The sequence below is a fragment of the Pseudoliparis swirei genome, chromosome 16, assembly GCF_029220125.1.
Source record: "Pseudoliparis swirei isolate HS2019 ecotype Mariana Trench chromosome 16, NWPU_hadal_v1, whole genome shotgun sequence".
Lineage (NCBI taxonomy): Eukaryota > Metazoa > Chordata > Actinopteri > Perciformes > Liparidae > Pseudoliparis > Pseudoliparis swirei.
In genome coordinates this window covers 8,312,579-8,326,822 of record NC_079403.1, presented here as the reverse complement: position 1 = coordinate 8,326,822, position 14,244 = coordinate 8,312,579, and the positions used below count along the sequence as shown (strand labels likewise).

At 43.0% G+C, this 14,244-nt stretch overlaps 2 protein-coding genes across 2 annotated transcripts in view; both read right to left on the bottom strand.

The window, feature by feature from the left end:
- The window catches only part of ptprn2 (protein tyrosine phosphatase receptor type N2), a 124,352-nt gene extending 122,571 nt beyond the window's left edge, over positions 1–1,781 (bottom strand). Inside the window, exon 1 of the mRNA XM_056434407.1 lies at positions 1,506–1,781. Within this exon, the coding sequence (XP_056290382.1) occupies positions 1,506–1,590 (85 nt within the window). The 5' untranslated portion in view covers positions 1,591–1,781. The remainder of the gene's footprint in view (positions 1–1,505) is intronic.
- Positions 1,782–3,619: 1,838 nt separating this feature from the next.
- On the bottom strand, positions 3,620–13,596 carry ncapg2 (non-SMC condensin II complex, subunit G2). The gene is made up of 28 exons (XM_056434571.1): positions 13,562–13,596; positions 13,229–13,334; positions 12,564–12,743; positions 12,341–12,455; positions 12,089–12,246; positions 11,816–11,950; positions 11,611–11,705; positions 11,375–11,531; positions 11,182–11,274; positions 10,967–11,092; positions 10,646–10,825; positions 10,285–10,437; positions 9,513–9,735; positions 9,347–9,401; positions 9,202–9,244; positions 8,487–8,654; positions 8,318–8,388; positions 8,077–8,230; positions 7,806–7,973; positions 7,611–7,727; positions 6,993–7,151; positions 5,636–5,735; positions 5,244–5,455; positions 5,011–5,145; positions 4,766–4,869; positions 4,517–4,617; positions 4,316–4,415; positions 3,620–4,192 (listed from the first exon to the last, which is right to left on the bottom strand). Exons 2-28 carry the CDS (start codon positions 13,304–13,306, stop codon positions 4,141–4,143), a joined length of 3,432 nt encoding a protein of 1,143 aa, XP_056290546.1. The 5' UTR covers positions 13,307–13,334; positions 13,562–13,596; the 3' UTR covers positions 3,620–4,140.
- Between the last annotated feature and the right edge of the window lie 648 nt (positions 13,597–14,244).

Here is a 14,244-nt window from a genome sequence, read left to right as displayed (position 1 = left end):
GACTTATTTCTCCCCGTCTGACTTTCATGTGCTCTCAGACAGGCAGGACATTAACACCCACACACAGCACGCTCTCGCTGCCTCTCTACCACACAAACACACCCATGCGTACATATACATATATATATATATATATATTTGTTATTATATTTATAGATATACATCATAGCAGCACACCTTGATCCTACGCTTTCCAATAACACAGCGTAATCCGCAGTGGGACTCATTAAAAACAATAACCACCTCTAACTACCAGCCACTCGTTGACAATGGAGACTTCTTCTGCACACACAGAAAAACATGGTGAGAATTCAATGAGAGAAATGCACTCTGGGAATAAACACTGACTCATTCACAAGTATTGTAAGCATAAATTAACCAGAAGAAGAACAAAAAAACATCTGTCAAATAACAAGTTCTGTCCTTTCCATTTTATGTCAGCTGACTATATAGCCAACAATATTGTACGTATGAATATCTAAAAATATTAACAACCTAACAGTGGATAGACACTCTGCTTCTAAATATAAAGAATAGGATGCAGCTCAGCGCCTGTATGAATCATCACAGAGCAGGAGTACCAACCTGAGACCTATATTTGCCTCTTGCTCATTATGAAGTTTATACTGGCATGCGCTCTGACTGCAGATCCTGGACCAGCAAGTGTGATTACAAGTGTACACTAGAGGTGGTAAGACACACACACACACACACACTCACACCTGAAATAGTCAAATGAGAGCCTTTAATCACTTTCTGTGTAACTAAAGGACACAATTATCACAATGGCTTCTCTAATATGGCATACTTTGGACATGTGCCATACTTTTCCGAAAAGACAGCGTAGTGTCTGAGGCAAGAACAACTCAAGGGTAATGTGACAAAATGCAACCGGCCCTGAAAATAAAACAGCGCTGTATGAAAGATAACCCTTTCTTGAGGAGGCATAGGATATCATTAAATATGTAACTGGATATAACATCGCATGTTCCTTAAGGGCATGTGTAGAGTCATTGTTATGGTATATGAAAGCCATTAAAACCCCATAATAAATGTAGTGCATTATTATAGTTATAGTCTGCAAAACGTGTTTTTCTGTCCTTACATGACTTGTTTTAATGAATCTAGATGTTATTATAAATAGCATGCTCATCGGTCAAGCCTCACAGTAAACACTTCATGCATCGGGCCGATAGATGATGTAACTTTCCCAGTTGGATGATCAGATCTCCTCCAAACAGCCTCACGGAGGCACACACACAAGTTTAGGATGCATCGAGAAGAAGGCGACGTGCACTCACGTAGAAATACCATAATAATAAACTATAAATGCAAAGAACTTTTGTCATTATTTTGTTTAATAAACGACCCCTATAGCCAGGTGGATGTTTAGCACCGCGTGCAGTTTAACATGCAGTTTATTTTTTGTGTAAACACTCGGCCCATTGGGGGGTTTATTGATGTATCGTATAGCAATCGAGCAATATGAAAACATAACTGCTTACCAAATTTCCTGTCAGCGAGGGCGGCTGAGGAGCAGAGGCTGGCCGCCAGAGCAGCGAGGAGGACGGGGCGCCACGGGGAAGCCATGCCGCTGCTGCCGGGACTCAGGGCGACTAATCCATCGCTCACCGCCGAGAGAACAGCATGACGACGGCCGACTGAGGAGCGACACCCCCGGTCTACAGAGGCATGTTGGAGGAGACACGCGGAAGGGTGAAGAAATATAATCACTATATATATTTATGTTGTGTTATATTATTTTTTAGCTAAGTGGCAACACAGGCGTCGGTTCAGCACCACAAACAGCAACCAGCTTCAAGCGAGGAGCCCCTCCTAAGTTTCTGACGTCAAACACACATGGTGAGGAAGGATGATGCGAGCAGCCTGCAACAGCGCCCTGGGCCGAGGGATGGAGGGATGGAGGGATGGAGGGATGGAGGGATGCATGGCAGAGGAGACAGGAGGTTATGAATGATCACTGCCCAGAAACCGTGAGAGCAGCACACACAGAAACACACATAATGAATTTCACATTTTATTAGCTCGACTGAGACAAAAAAAAAGGTTTCCATGAGAAGGAATGCTGTGGAAATACATAAATGCAACTGTATTGTAGTAGTCTTTTTTGTTGTTGTGATTTTTGTGTCACTAAACCAATATCTTGTCATACACTAAACATAAAGGTCCAAATATGGCACAATAAACAGCTATGGGAAGTTTGGGTGGATTGGTCCCACCTTATTAAAATGAAATTAATAACATTACGCAAACAAATATAAATAAAGTTTAAACACATAGTGAATTTCACATCTTATTAGCTCGACAGAGCATTTATTTTCACAAATTTTCCAGCATAAATGACATTAAAAGTTATGCTGTAGAAATACATAAATGCAGCTGTATTGTATTAGTCTATTTTGTTTATTTTTTGTTGTTGTGATTTTTCTGTAACTAAACCAATATCTTGTCATACACAAAACATAAAGGTCCACATATGGCACAATAAACTGCTACAGGAAGTTTGAGTTGATTGGTCTTACCTTATTAACTTAACAATAATAACAACATTACGCAAACAAATATATATAAACACACATAGTGAATTTCACATCTTATTAACTTGACTGAGACCATTTCTTTTAATACAAAATTCACAGAAAAAATGCCATTAATCGGAATGCTGTAGAAATACATACATGCAACTGAATTTTATTGTAGTTGTTGGAATTTTTTTAAATCTTGTCATACACTAAACATAAAAGTCCACATATGGCACAATAAACTGCTACGGGATGTTTGGGTAGATTGGTCCCGCCTTATTAACTTGACAATAATAACAAGATTACACAAACAAATATAAATAAACACAAATATCTGTATCCATCCATCCATCTATAATCCATATCCATCTCTGTGATACTATGAGAGATATACAGTAAATACTAGAAAAACTTCAAAGTACCACTCGGGAATTAATATACATATTAAAAGTCCCCTGGTGGTTTTAGAGAACTAGTGCATCCGAGACATTTCTGTGAGCATAAGCCGACAGTATTTTACGAGTAGCGGAGAAGTATTCCAATTTACTCAAATACAAGTAGCAATACCACAATGTAAACATGTTGCATTGCTTGTAAAAGTTCTGCATTCGAAGTCTTACCTGAGTAAAATGACAAAGTACATTATTACTTTATACTGTTGGGAAGCTTAATCTGTGACAATGCAATGTATTCTATAAACTGAGACTGTGTGTTGTGTCTTCATCTGAAAGTAAGTGGCAACAAGCAGATTAATGCAGTGGAGTAAAAGTACATTATTTGTCTCTGAAATAAATCAAGAACAAGTACATCAACAATGTTCTTTCTCACCACACTTGAATAAGTGTACTTAGTTACTTTTCACCGCAGTGTATTACATGACCAGCTGACCAAATCTAGTAAACTTGTGTCCCTGGGGTGCCCTATCTCTAATATTGACAAAAGTAAAACAGCATGTGAGGTCTGAATATAGGATCCACTCCTCTTTACGAATAAAGAGAAGAGGATTTATTGCGTGTTGAGTTATTACAGAGGAAACCGCCGTGCAGTTTGAGAAGGAAATAACCATTACGTTTAGATTGATTTATACAGTTTGTTTTATTCTTAAAAAACGTGAGCTACAGCTGACAGACCAACAGATACATAAACATAGTGAGACATTAAAAAATATATGTATTTCATATAAATTGTGAGAAAATGAAGCAAGCAAAAGCTTTTTTAGATGAATACCACTCAATTTAAGAAACAGTATTTCGGGGTTTTATGGGATTCTCCATCAATATTTCTGAACATTATCAATGAACAAATCCTGAGGGACAGGACTTTAGCGATGTGTGCCATCAAGAAATAAATAAATAAAAAGAAGTGGAGCCAAATCTAGAAAAACATGCAGACGGACTCGTCCCCAGCTTTAGATTTCAATCCAAACCATATGGTTTGTAAGAAGCCCGGTCAGTGGAGTTTCAATACTTAATTAAGTCATTTTTGTCTGCCAGCAACTGTAAGTATGTAATGCAACAGCCAGGCAGACATGATACTGCTCTCTTCGGCTTCATAAAATACAAATGTGAGGCAGATAACGCCCATCAAATAGGTCAACTCATAAATCCAGAATTTCATTCAAGGTCTTCACAGAAGATTCGTAAATAACCCTGTGGTAGAGAGGGACACAAAGGTTAGTATTGACAGCTTGTATACCACACATCTATGGATTTATTGATTTATTGATTTTATCTGCAGAAAACATGGGAACGGTCTTCCGTCCTCGCGCTTACCTCTGGATGTCCCCTTTGTCTCCAGATGCGACTGCGTGTTTGTGAATCTGCTGCTGGACGGATGTGGCGGCGCTCTTCAAACCCGCTTTCGACTTCCCCGCTAAAAGTGACACACATAACATATAATATATCTGATCTCCTTTTTTAAGAATAAAAAAAAAAAATCCCATTCTTATCTAAATTCATATCATGTAAACTCACTGTGTCTGACGACCGCCAAGACGTGCAGGACGGCAGCCAGTTCGTTCAGACTGCTGATGGCCTCGGAGTCGAAAGACGAGCTGACTTCTGTCAAAAATGCCCTAAAGGACGCATAAAAAAAACAAATAAAGCCGGATGCATTGCATTTAGTTCATCCAAATGTATTAAACTAAACAAAAGAAACAGATTAGCTGAGGATTGACCCCTGGTGAGTTTTATTCATTCAGAAAGTGGATGGAGGATATTTACCGGGTGAGAGAGGAGGACTTGAGGATGACCGACAGGAGGATACTGGACAGAGGAGGCATGTCCTCCACCGACTCTGGGGTGATCACCTCCTCAGGGTGGGTAATCTGTTAAAAGCAAGAGCACGGCATCATTCATTATCGCCTTAATTGAATCGCTCGAGGACGTCATCGGTCGAGTCGGCCATCACGGCCGGGACGTGTGTGCGATATTGGGAAAAGACAAATGCTCCGGCAGGCCGGTCGTACCTTCTGAAGCAAATGTGTCTTCTCCACGATGACGACGGCGAAGAGAGTCGAGAAGACGCCGCAGAGAGGAGCTTTGTCCCAGGTCTGAGCCACCTGGAGGAAGCCTGCCAGGCCGGGCACGGCGGACTGGCACAGCTAAGCCAGGGCGCAAAGAAGGAGATGTCAAAAACACAAGACATGTTTGTGTACAGCATGAGGTCGTAATGAAAGAAAGAAGTCCTACGTCTACGTACCCGCTTGCCCTCCTCTGGCTCCTTCTTAAGCCGGCGGGCCAAGAGCTCGATAATCTTCTGGAAGATGTTGGCCACCACACACAGGACAACAGTGGTTGCATCTTCCTCATTTTCCCGAGCCTGGTTGCTGTTGTTGTTGTCCTCGGGTACGAGGCTGTCTGCCACCTCCTTCAAAATCAGCAGCACTGCAGGAATACACAGGTATCCGGTCCCTGGAAACAGCAAGGAAAATAAATTGTGTGTATCGAGGTCAACTCGGGGAAATGAACATGCAGCAGCAGGAACGTTTGAAGTCAAAACTCCAGCGTCTGTTAAATATTGCAGTTGTAAAAAGCCGTGTGCCAGAACCCGTGCTGTATTTTTCACAGTAAAAGACTTTTTGAACCACTCACCTGAGAGGAGGGTGAGAGAGCACAGGTGGAGGATTTTACCCTTGAACGTGTCGTCGGCCAAACCCACGAGTAAAACATCTCGGCACACGGACAGGAAACTCTGGTAAAATGCATAATGATCATCACGGTGAAGAAAAACATGATACTGATATGCGTCATAGTCCAAAAACAGAACGAATAGAGATGAGACCCCCCCCCCGAGCATTCATAGGACGGGCACTAAAACAGGGATATTTTCAATATCTGTTCGCAGCAGTCATGTGGTGACAGTGGGAGAATAATGGCACAAATAAAGGAGGAAAAAAATCCCATTTCAGTGTGGCAGTATGCGCACGAGCAGCATGGACATGAATGTGTGATGAGGAATCTAAATTTACTGAGCAAAAAAGTCCTGGAAGAAGGAGGCAAAGAGCCTCCACACAACTTTAAAGTTTTGGATAACAACACAACTGTGCAAAAGGATGTGTGTTTGAGTGAAACAACTAAATCTTAACTGGCAATTTATGAACAAAAAGATCTGATTTGAGTTTGTGTTTCTCAGCACAGTCTTAGATGGACTGACTTCCATCCCTCCACATCCATCGTGAACAACTCTCGGGTCTCACAGTGGCTCCACAATCATGTTTGGTATCAGCAGGTGTCACAAGTATTATAAATATCTTCTACTGAGAGCTCCTGGGTTGAGGTCATGGTAATTGGCGTGTTGGTAAAAATGTGTGACACAAGATATAACTAGAACGGGCACTCGGTAGAGCGCATACCTTCGCATATCACAAGATTTATCAACATTTTGGCATTAGTTGCATGCCAATTGGATAGAAATTGACCGCGCTATGGTAAAAAGAAGTTTGACCTTTTCATGACCTTGACCTTTGATCCGATCGATCCCAAAATATAATCAAATGGTCCCCGGATAATAACCAATCATCCCACCAAATTTCATGCGATTCGGTTTAATACTTTTTGAGTTATGCGAGTAACACGCATACAAATAAATAAATACACGGCTATCAAAGCATAACCTTCCGCATTTTCAATGCGAAGGTAATGACAAAGACATTAAGTGACAATAACACAATTGTATGTGCAGCAGTAATATTCTATTGTGTTAGAACGGCTCTGGAGAAGAGTGTCTCTGCTCTCTCAACACGTTTCCCCCATTTTCCCAAATTAAATGCTGGCGCCTAATGCGGACGCACATTCAGGAAGTCGTTTTGTTTCCACTCATTATATTCGGGAAATGCTCAATAAATGCACACATTTTATCATATTATTATTATTGGACTTAATTAATTCTTTTTCAGTTCAACGTCCTCAACTGAAAACTTTCCGGAGCTTAATATTTACATTACTTCACCTCAGTTATCTTTGCAGCAAGTGGCTGAAACTTCTCTGACTCCTCCTCCTTCTCCTCATCCTCCGCATTGCTTCGTTTAGCCAGGAAGGGCAGCACCTTCTCGGCGACCCACGCTGCCACCTCCTCCATAGAGAGCAGGTAGTCTCGTCCCTCTGAGGACTAGGACAGAATAAAGAACAAAGGGTTTCGTCTTTTAACTGTTTACTTTTAACCCGTGTTTGAGGTTTACAAGGAAAACAATTATATCTGGACACGGAAACAACACCATTTGAGCTCTTAAGAAAGTAAAAGTCATCTGGAAAAATGTGGGCAAGGGAAAAAGGGACTCTTCCCCGCCTTAACACCAACTGTAGGGCGATTACTTTCAATATCGACTAATCATTTGGTCTGGGAAATGTCCAAAAATAAAATAGTGATGTTTTCAAATGTCCAAAAGTTCGAAATCAGAAAAAGTGTTCAGTTCACTTTAACACATAACAAAGACAAGCTGCCGTGACAGAGGCTGGGCGTGTGTATGTGTCAATGTTTACCTGAATAAGATGAATTGATTATCAATATATATTTTTTTTAACTGGATGAAAAGGATGAGCAGCAATGTGTGCAGAAGTAGAAACTCACACTGTGTTGCAGGTGTGCACAGAGACGTCCGTGATGCGTGAAGACTTTCAGCGCCGTCTCCACGCCGGGGCCCTTGGGGCCCTCAGCCGAGGAGCTGAAGTGAGCGTACAGCACCGACTGGAGACACAGATATCACCGACTCACACGCTGCTTCTCGTGGAGGACAATTACGCTGATGAAGAAGATCCAACATACCCTCCAGTTTCCTAGAACTATATGGAGCTGCTTCAGAGGTCGCCGGCCAAGAGCCAGGACTTTCTCCCGCGCCAACGTGTGTCTGAACAGGTACTCCAGGTAAGCCAGTGCCAGGTCTGGTTTGGCCTCCACCGTCTGCTGGATACGCACCTTTCGTTTGGCGTTGTCCTGAAGCCGAAAGCAAGAGGAGTTTTGAACAAAGAGCAACGAGGGATGAAACCTCTCACTTCATTCACAGTAATTCAGGCCCTTTGGTGTTGCGTTCACTGACCCCTTCCTTGAGCAGAGCCTCCGTGAGCCAGTCGGTGATGAGTTCGAGGATGTCGGCTGCCAGGCCCCAGCTGCACATGCAGTCCAACAGCTGTCCGTACTGCGTTGGCGCTGCTCCCGAGTCCATCTTCCTCAGTCTGGACAGGACGCCGCAGCTGGGAGCGGGATGAGAGAGGCGGCTTAGAGGGCAAAACAAAAGAGGAGAACGAGGCAGAGAGGCGGCGGGATGCGCTACGGCTTACCTGAATGTTGGAACAGAAGCTGGGGGCATAAACGAGGCCAGCTGTATGAGAGGAACGGTACATCGCTCATCCTGGACAAACAAGCAAGAAACGTTGACAGTAATACTCGTTAATTCATGGAAGAAAACATTTAAAGTACAGAAATAAAACTAAGGGACGGTTGAAGTACCTCAAAGGCCTGGAAATACTTGGACATGACATTTCCAAACTTGGCGAAAGTGTACTTCTGGGCCTCCTGGTTTTGTTTCAGGGCCTTCTCCACACTGCTCCAAAGGATGACCACGATCTCCAGCAGACTGGACACGATGGCCATGTCTTTCCCAAACAGAGGTTCGGCCTGCAAAGATCAAACTCATGAACTCACACACACAGCAAACGTGTTCATCTTATCCGATTTAAGCTTTAAGGAGTTAAAGCCGTGATCGGGCAGATGCTGAACTACAGGCGCTGCCTTGGCAAAGTGTAGCGGGCAGAACAGCCTGTGGATCAAATAGGATTCAAGCTGACAGTTTATGTAGCTATAGTTACCTTGAATTATCTATTTTATCGTAATTAAATAAAGATAATATCAACAAACAAAAAAATATTTAAATCTAAAACAGTAACTGATTGGCGGTTCCAGTTTTTCAACTGTGAGAATGTTCCGTCTTCCTCTGTACACGATTGTAAATCATATCTTTGGATATTTTACTTTTGCTTTAAGAGAACCAGCAATTATAGGACAAAATATTTACTTACTTTGTATTTTAAATATGGAATACTATTTTTGTCATCTTAGAGTTTTGTCACGGTTTAATTTTTGGATATAAAGTAAAGAAACTATCTTCATTAAACAACAAAATCTTTAAAAATGATCAACTTCAAATTCCACGTCTCCGTCTTACTTCGCCGTTCTCCTTGTTGCTGTCGTTAATCTCGGAGGCGTCTTTCGGAACAGGAGGGTGAAACAACAAAAGGTTAAACAACAAAATCTTTAAAATGATCACTTCACAGCTTCCGTCTCCCGTCTTACTCGCCGTTCTCCTTGTTGCGTCCGGTTGGATGCAGCTGTTCACGACGCGGCGAATGGCCAACATCATCTTTACTGCAAGAGAAGACGAAACAATGGACGAACGAGCCACAAAGGCAACGTGCGGTTTGTTTCCCGGCTAGTTTTTCAAAAGGCTTCCACACATGCTGGCCGCGCAGCACTTACTTATATTCGTCGGGGCTGTGTGTCGGTGCACGTGCTGGTAGAACTTCCTGGCAGCCATGGGGTTCATCTGGATGAGGGTGATGCAGCGGGAGCACCACTCCTTCTCCGCCTCGTTGACGGGGAAGAAGGACTTGAAGAGCAGATCGACAACGCGCTTGGAAACCGGTTGGGAATCGATAGCCAGGCGGGCAAAAAGGTGGTCCATGCTGCACACGTCCCAAAACTGGAGAGGGGCACACAAGAAACCTCTTTTTTATTTTATTTTCACACGTGGCATCAACTTGTAAGTGGATTGCGTCTCAATTGTTTACATCCTTTCCAGTGTCTTGATTGTTAATATCATACGTAAGTATATATTCTGACTTCTTTATATTTGAAGGGCTAATAACTTAATAGAAAGGCTTGCTCCTCGCGCCCCTTAGCCGGGCAACGAGTCTTCAACGACTGCTCGAGAAGCAAAAAGCTTTTCCGGCTAAAAACAAGCCGTTCCTCGTCTTTAGTCTAGCTACCTCACCTTTGGTCTTTGTTGTGGCTGAAAAGCGACATGCACAGAAAGCTTTGGTCTTATTTTCAACCAGAGCATCTGCAGATTATTATGATCCACTAAAGTTAGGCACGATACGAGATGAATAAAGCGCCATATTTGTTGTCTTCGCCACCATTGTGACTGAAAGGGAGAGGGAGAGCTCTGCACCCTTCTGAGTGCACTTGTATAGTTTGCATTGTCTTATATTGTCCCATAAAGCAAGAACAAACCCTACGCATACAGCACCTTGGCAGCGCGCACCGCCTTGACCTTGATGAGCATGTCCAGGAAAGCTATGCGGACCTTCTCCGAGGTGTCATGCAGGCTGTATTTGAGGGTAGGCAGGAGCCTTTCCAAGAGTGGATGGCTGAGACCGTTGTCCAAGACGATAGTCAGACACTGGGGAAAACATAACACACACACCACAACTCATTAAATATCCTGTCTCCTGCCAATAAAATCAGCAGTGCAGTAAATAACACTGGCATCACAGAATGTGGACGAAACAGCCTAATTATTGTAATGTTCTCGCTTGGCTTAATACTGGCAGTTTGTTGCACACCCTGGATACGATTATATAATAGTAATCTAACTTTAAGTGACAGACCTTAAAGACTGAGCACCGGACGTCAGGGGAGCTGCAGTCAGACGCCAGCTCCATCACCAGCTTCTTCAGGAAGTCTGTGACAATTGTGGGAGGGAGGAGCTCCCAGCACTTGGAGAGGATCTTACAGACTCCCAGGATGGCGTTGCAGCGTACGGTAGGATGAGGGTCATCAAGGAGGCTCTGAGGATGAGAGACAGGTGGTTGGAATAGTGTGTGTGTGTGTGTGTGTTGTGGATTCTGCAGCACCAGAAATAAAACTCTGGAGGACAAAATGTGTTTCCTCACAACAAAAAGGAGACGAATGTTTTCCACCGTTCTCACCATTGCCGTGTCCAGCTGCTTTTGAATGGCCTCATCGGTATTCTTGTTGTTCTGCTCCGGGTCGTGGACCGGGAACGCCTCGGTGAAAAGCAAAGTGGCGTTTGCACGCACCTCAAAGTTCGGAACCTAAAGAAATCAAACCGGAAACACATTAGACTCGAATAAAATACTTCATAACGAGAAATGAGTGCAGTTAAAGAGTTCTGTAGCCGTACACTTAAAGCTTTCCAGAGAATGGGCTTGTAGAGATCATAGAGCATCTTATCCAACTTGTTGCAGCCTTTCTTTGAGTGGAAATAGCTCAAGATCTGCATATGAGAGCGAGGGGACAACACAAAGTGAGTATCCTGTGCACATCACAAGCTTCAATGCCGGGAAACAAATGTACGGAGCAGCTAATAAGTCCACCTGGCGGACTTTGGCGTGGACAGGAGATGCTCGAGGAAGGAAGATCGCATTCTGCATAAAATCCTGAATGCATGAGCTCTCAATCTTCTCCAGGAAGTCCCCGCTCGCCTTCTTCCATGCTCTGAAGTAGATCTCCATAATATGAGTAGTCGTGGTCCTGCACAGAACGATGTGTTGGTGAATGACACGAAGACAGCATTGCTTTACATTGAAGCTGAATAAAGCAAGTGTCTTACTTGTTATAAAACTCCAGCTGGTTTTTAATGGTGCCGTGAATAGCCCAGACGAAGTCGACGTTCCAGCTGAAAAGAAACACCAGGAATCGCTTTCCCTGAGACAAGGACCACATCGTCAGGCCGACAGCTCACAGACGAAACCACGACAATGAGATTCAAACCAGAGACTGAGACAGACACTGCAGCCTGATACCACTCGACTCACGTCATCGTTTCTGATGTAATTGGGGCAATTGAAGCACTGGAGCAACAAGTCGATGATCTGCTTGTTTTCTTCCGATGTGTAGTCCAAACTCAAAAGCACATCGTGGAGACTCCAGACTCTCTGGATCTCAACACCCTGGCAACAGAGAGGAAGCATCGACGTTTACAACAAGAACATAACACAACTACCGGGACTGAAAACAAAGTGATGACCTGACGGCCACAGAAAAAGGCCCATTAGATTGATTTGATGCACAACAGGACAAATACTGACCGGCTTCTTCAACGTGAAGCTCTTCTGCAGCGAGAGGAGGAAAGCAGTGCGGCCAAACTGTTCTTTCTCCTTCAGCCCCTTCTGCCACCAGGCATCGCACAGCGTGTGGATATGGAGCAGCAGAGGGGTCTCTGAGGCAGGCAGTGACACCAGAACATCTGAGGGAACCACAAACATCACCAGATGTAAACAATAATGGATTTAACTGATTAAATCGATTTTGGAGAGAGGAAACTCGGAAAGGACACCGACCGTGAAGCCGCTGGACAATTTCCAGAAGGGCACTGTAGGTGTCCCCGTCTTGGAGGACCTTTATGGACACATCAGCCACGAGGGTCACGCCATCCACGACAGCCATGATGTGTTTCTGGAGGAAATAATAACAGTCGATATCACTAATAATGTTTTGATTCGTTTAAGACGAATCGAAACAACAGAATATCAAAGTTAAGGTCACAACTGTGCAGAAACTCACAGGATCCGCCGCTGACTCCACTTCCATGCACTCTTGCCGGTCCTCCGCCCAGCGCTCTGGAGGCAACTCCAGCAGGACGTCCTGCAGGAGTGAGCCCAGTTTCCCCCAGAGAGTCAATCTCTGGTTCCTGGGCATCTCCTGCACCACCTCCTCCACGTCGAAAGGCTCCGCTCTGTCCTTCTGCTCAGCGACACGGAGACCAGAGCGGGAGGGAGATGACATACACAGCATACACACTTACAGATATCAACACACTGCCAGTGTATGACTTATAGAAAATACATTTGTTCCACTTTGGATCACCAATAATTAAGTAGAATACCAAACGTGAGCTTTACTGAATTCTTCTTCTGAATTAAACTGATTCAATTAAAACTAAATTGAAAAAAAGCTTTTGACAGTGAAGAATATGATGCAGACCAAATCACAGTGAAGTAATTTCCCAAAGGATATTCCCAAAATACATAGACTTCCAAAATTGTACCTGTACTGTAGTTTACAGTTGCTAACTGCAGTTCACAATTACAATAGTTAAGGTCCCCCTGCATCTGGTTGCCAGTTATAAAACATGCTAAAACTGTTTGAGAGTTGTTGATTCAACTGTATGCTCATTGTTAAAGGACTCTTGGTTGTATATGTAATGAATGTTGCTAGAAGTGACTCACATGGAGCTGGATAAAGTGGAGGAAGTCCTCCACTTTCTCCTGACAGGTAGCCTCTAAAAACGCGTCTCGCTTCGACATGTTTCCGCCGTGAAGAGTTCCAGGAAACCTGCAACGAAGAACACAGTAAACAGTCGAGCTAAGTATGTGTCGGTACTTTTAGCTCACTGAGTAACGTCACTTTAACATAAACAAAACAAACATGGCTGCTCGTTTTGTCGTTACAGTTAAACGTATCAATTGTAGAAGTTAATTTGACTTTGACCGTTAGTACTCAAAGTATGAAGACTTATAATCACGGTCGTAAAAATTCAAACTTATAACTTCGTCAGTGACCTTTTTCTTTATAATATTGTGAGCCGACGAACCGCTGGGTTACAGACTCCCATAACAACAGCAAACCCGCGCAAATTTTGATTCGGCGCGTCATGACGTAGTACGTCTCCTCCGACGCAGAGCTGTCATGCGCCTTCACCGCCACTAGATGGCGACACGTGCATAGTATTTGACAGACTTGTGGCGTATTTACCAGATCCATGTCTCTACCATGGCGTTACGCTATATGCACACGTGATTTTATTTATTCTATAGGATACTCGCCCTATCGATTTCACCCCTTAAGGGAAATTATGCTGCAGGCTGATGTTTTGAGCTAGAGGCACCAACCTTCTCATGGTATGCAGTGTAAAGTACACACACAAAATACAGTACTATATACCCAATTTTGAGATACTTCACTTACTCAAATCCACAATATTTTTGAGGGAAATATTTTTCTTTTAACTCCATGTTATTTATTGCATATGTTTATATAGTTACTAGTTATTAGATTATTGATACACACATATAATTTATTATAGATCATTCTACACAGCAGTATCTTAAAGCAACATTCCAGTCCAATAATATATTAAACACTAATTCATTATACACTACACTATTATTTAGTACTTCAAGTGCATTCTGATGCAGATACTTTTGTACATCAAATGCATGATTTTTACTCTTAAAATAATATT

What these genes read in the sequence shown, in the direction of transcription:
- ncapg2 (XM_056434571.1), bottom strand. Translation starts at nt 13,306, where the DNA reads ATGTCGAAGCGAGACGCGTTTTTAGAGGCTACCTGTCAGGAGAAAGTG. An exon ending in ATTACATCAGAAACGATGAC is followed by an intron (nt 11,706 to 11,815) that starts GTGAGTCGAGTG and finishes TCCTTGTCTCAG; the next exon opens with GGAAAGCGATTCCTGGTGTT. An exon ending in AGACACATTTGCTTCAGAAG is followed by an intron (nt 4,870 to 5,010) that starts GTACGACCGGCC and finishes TGCTTTTAACAG; the next exon opens with ATTACCCACCCTGAGGAGGT.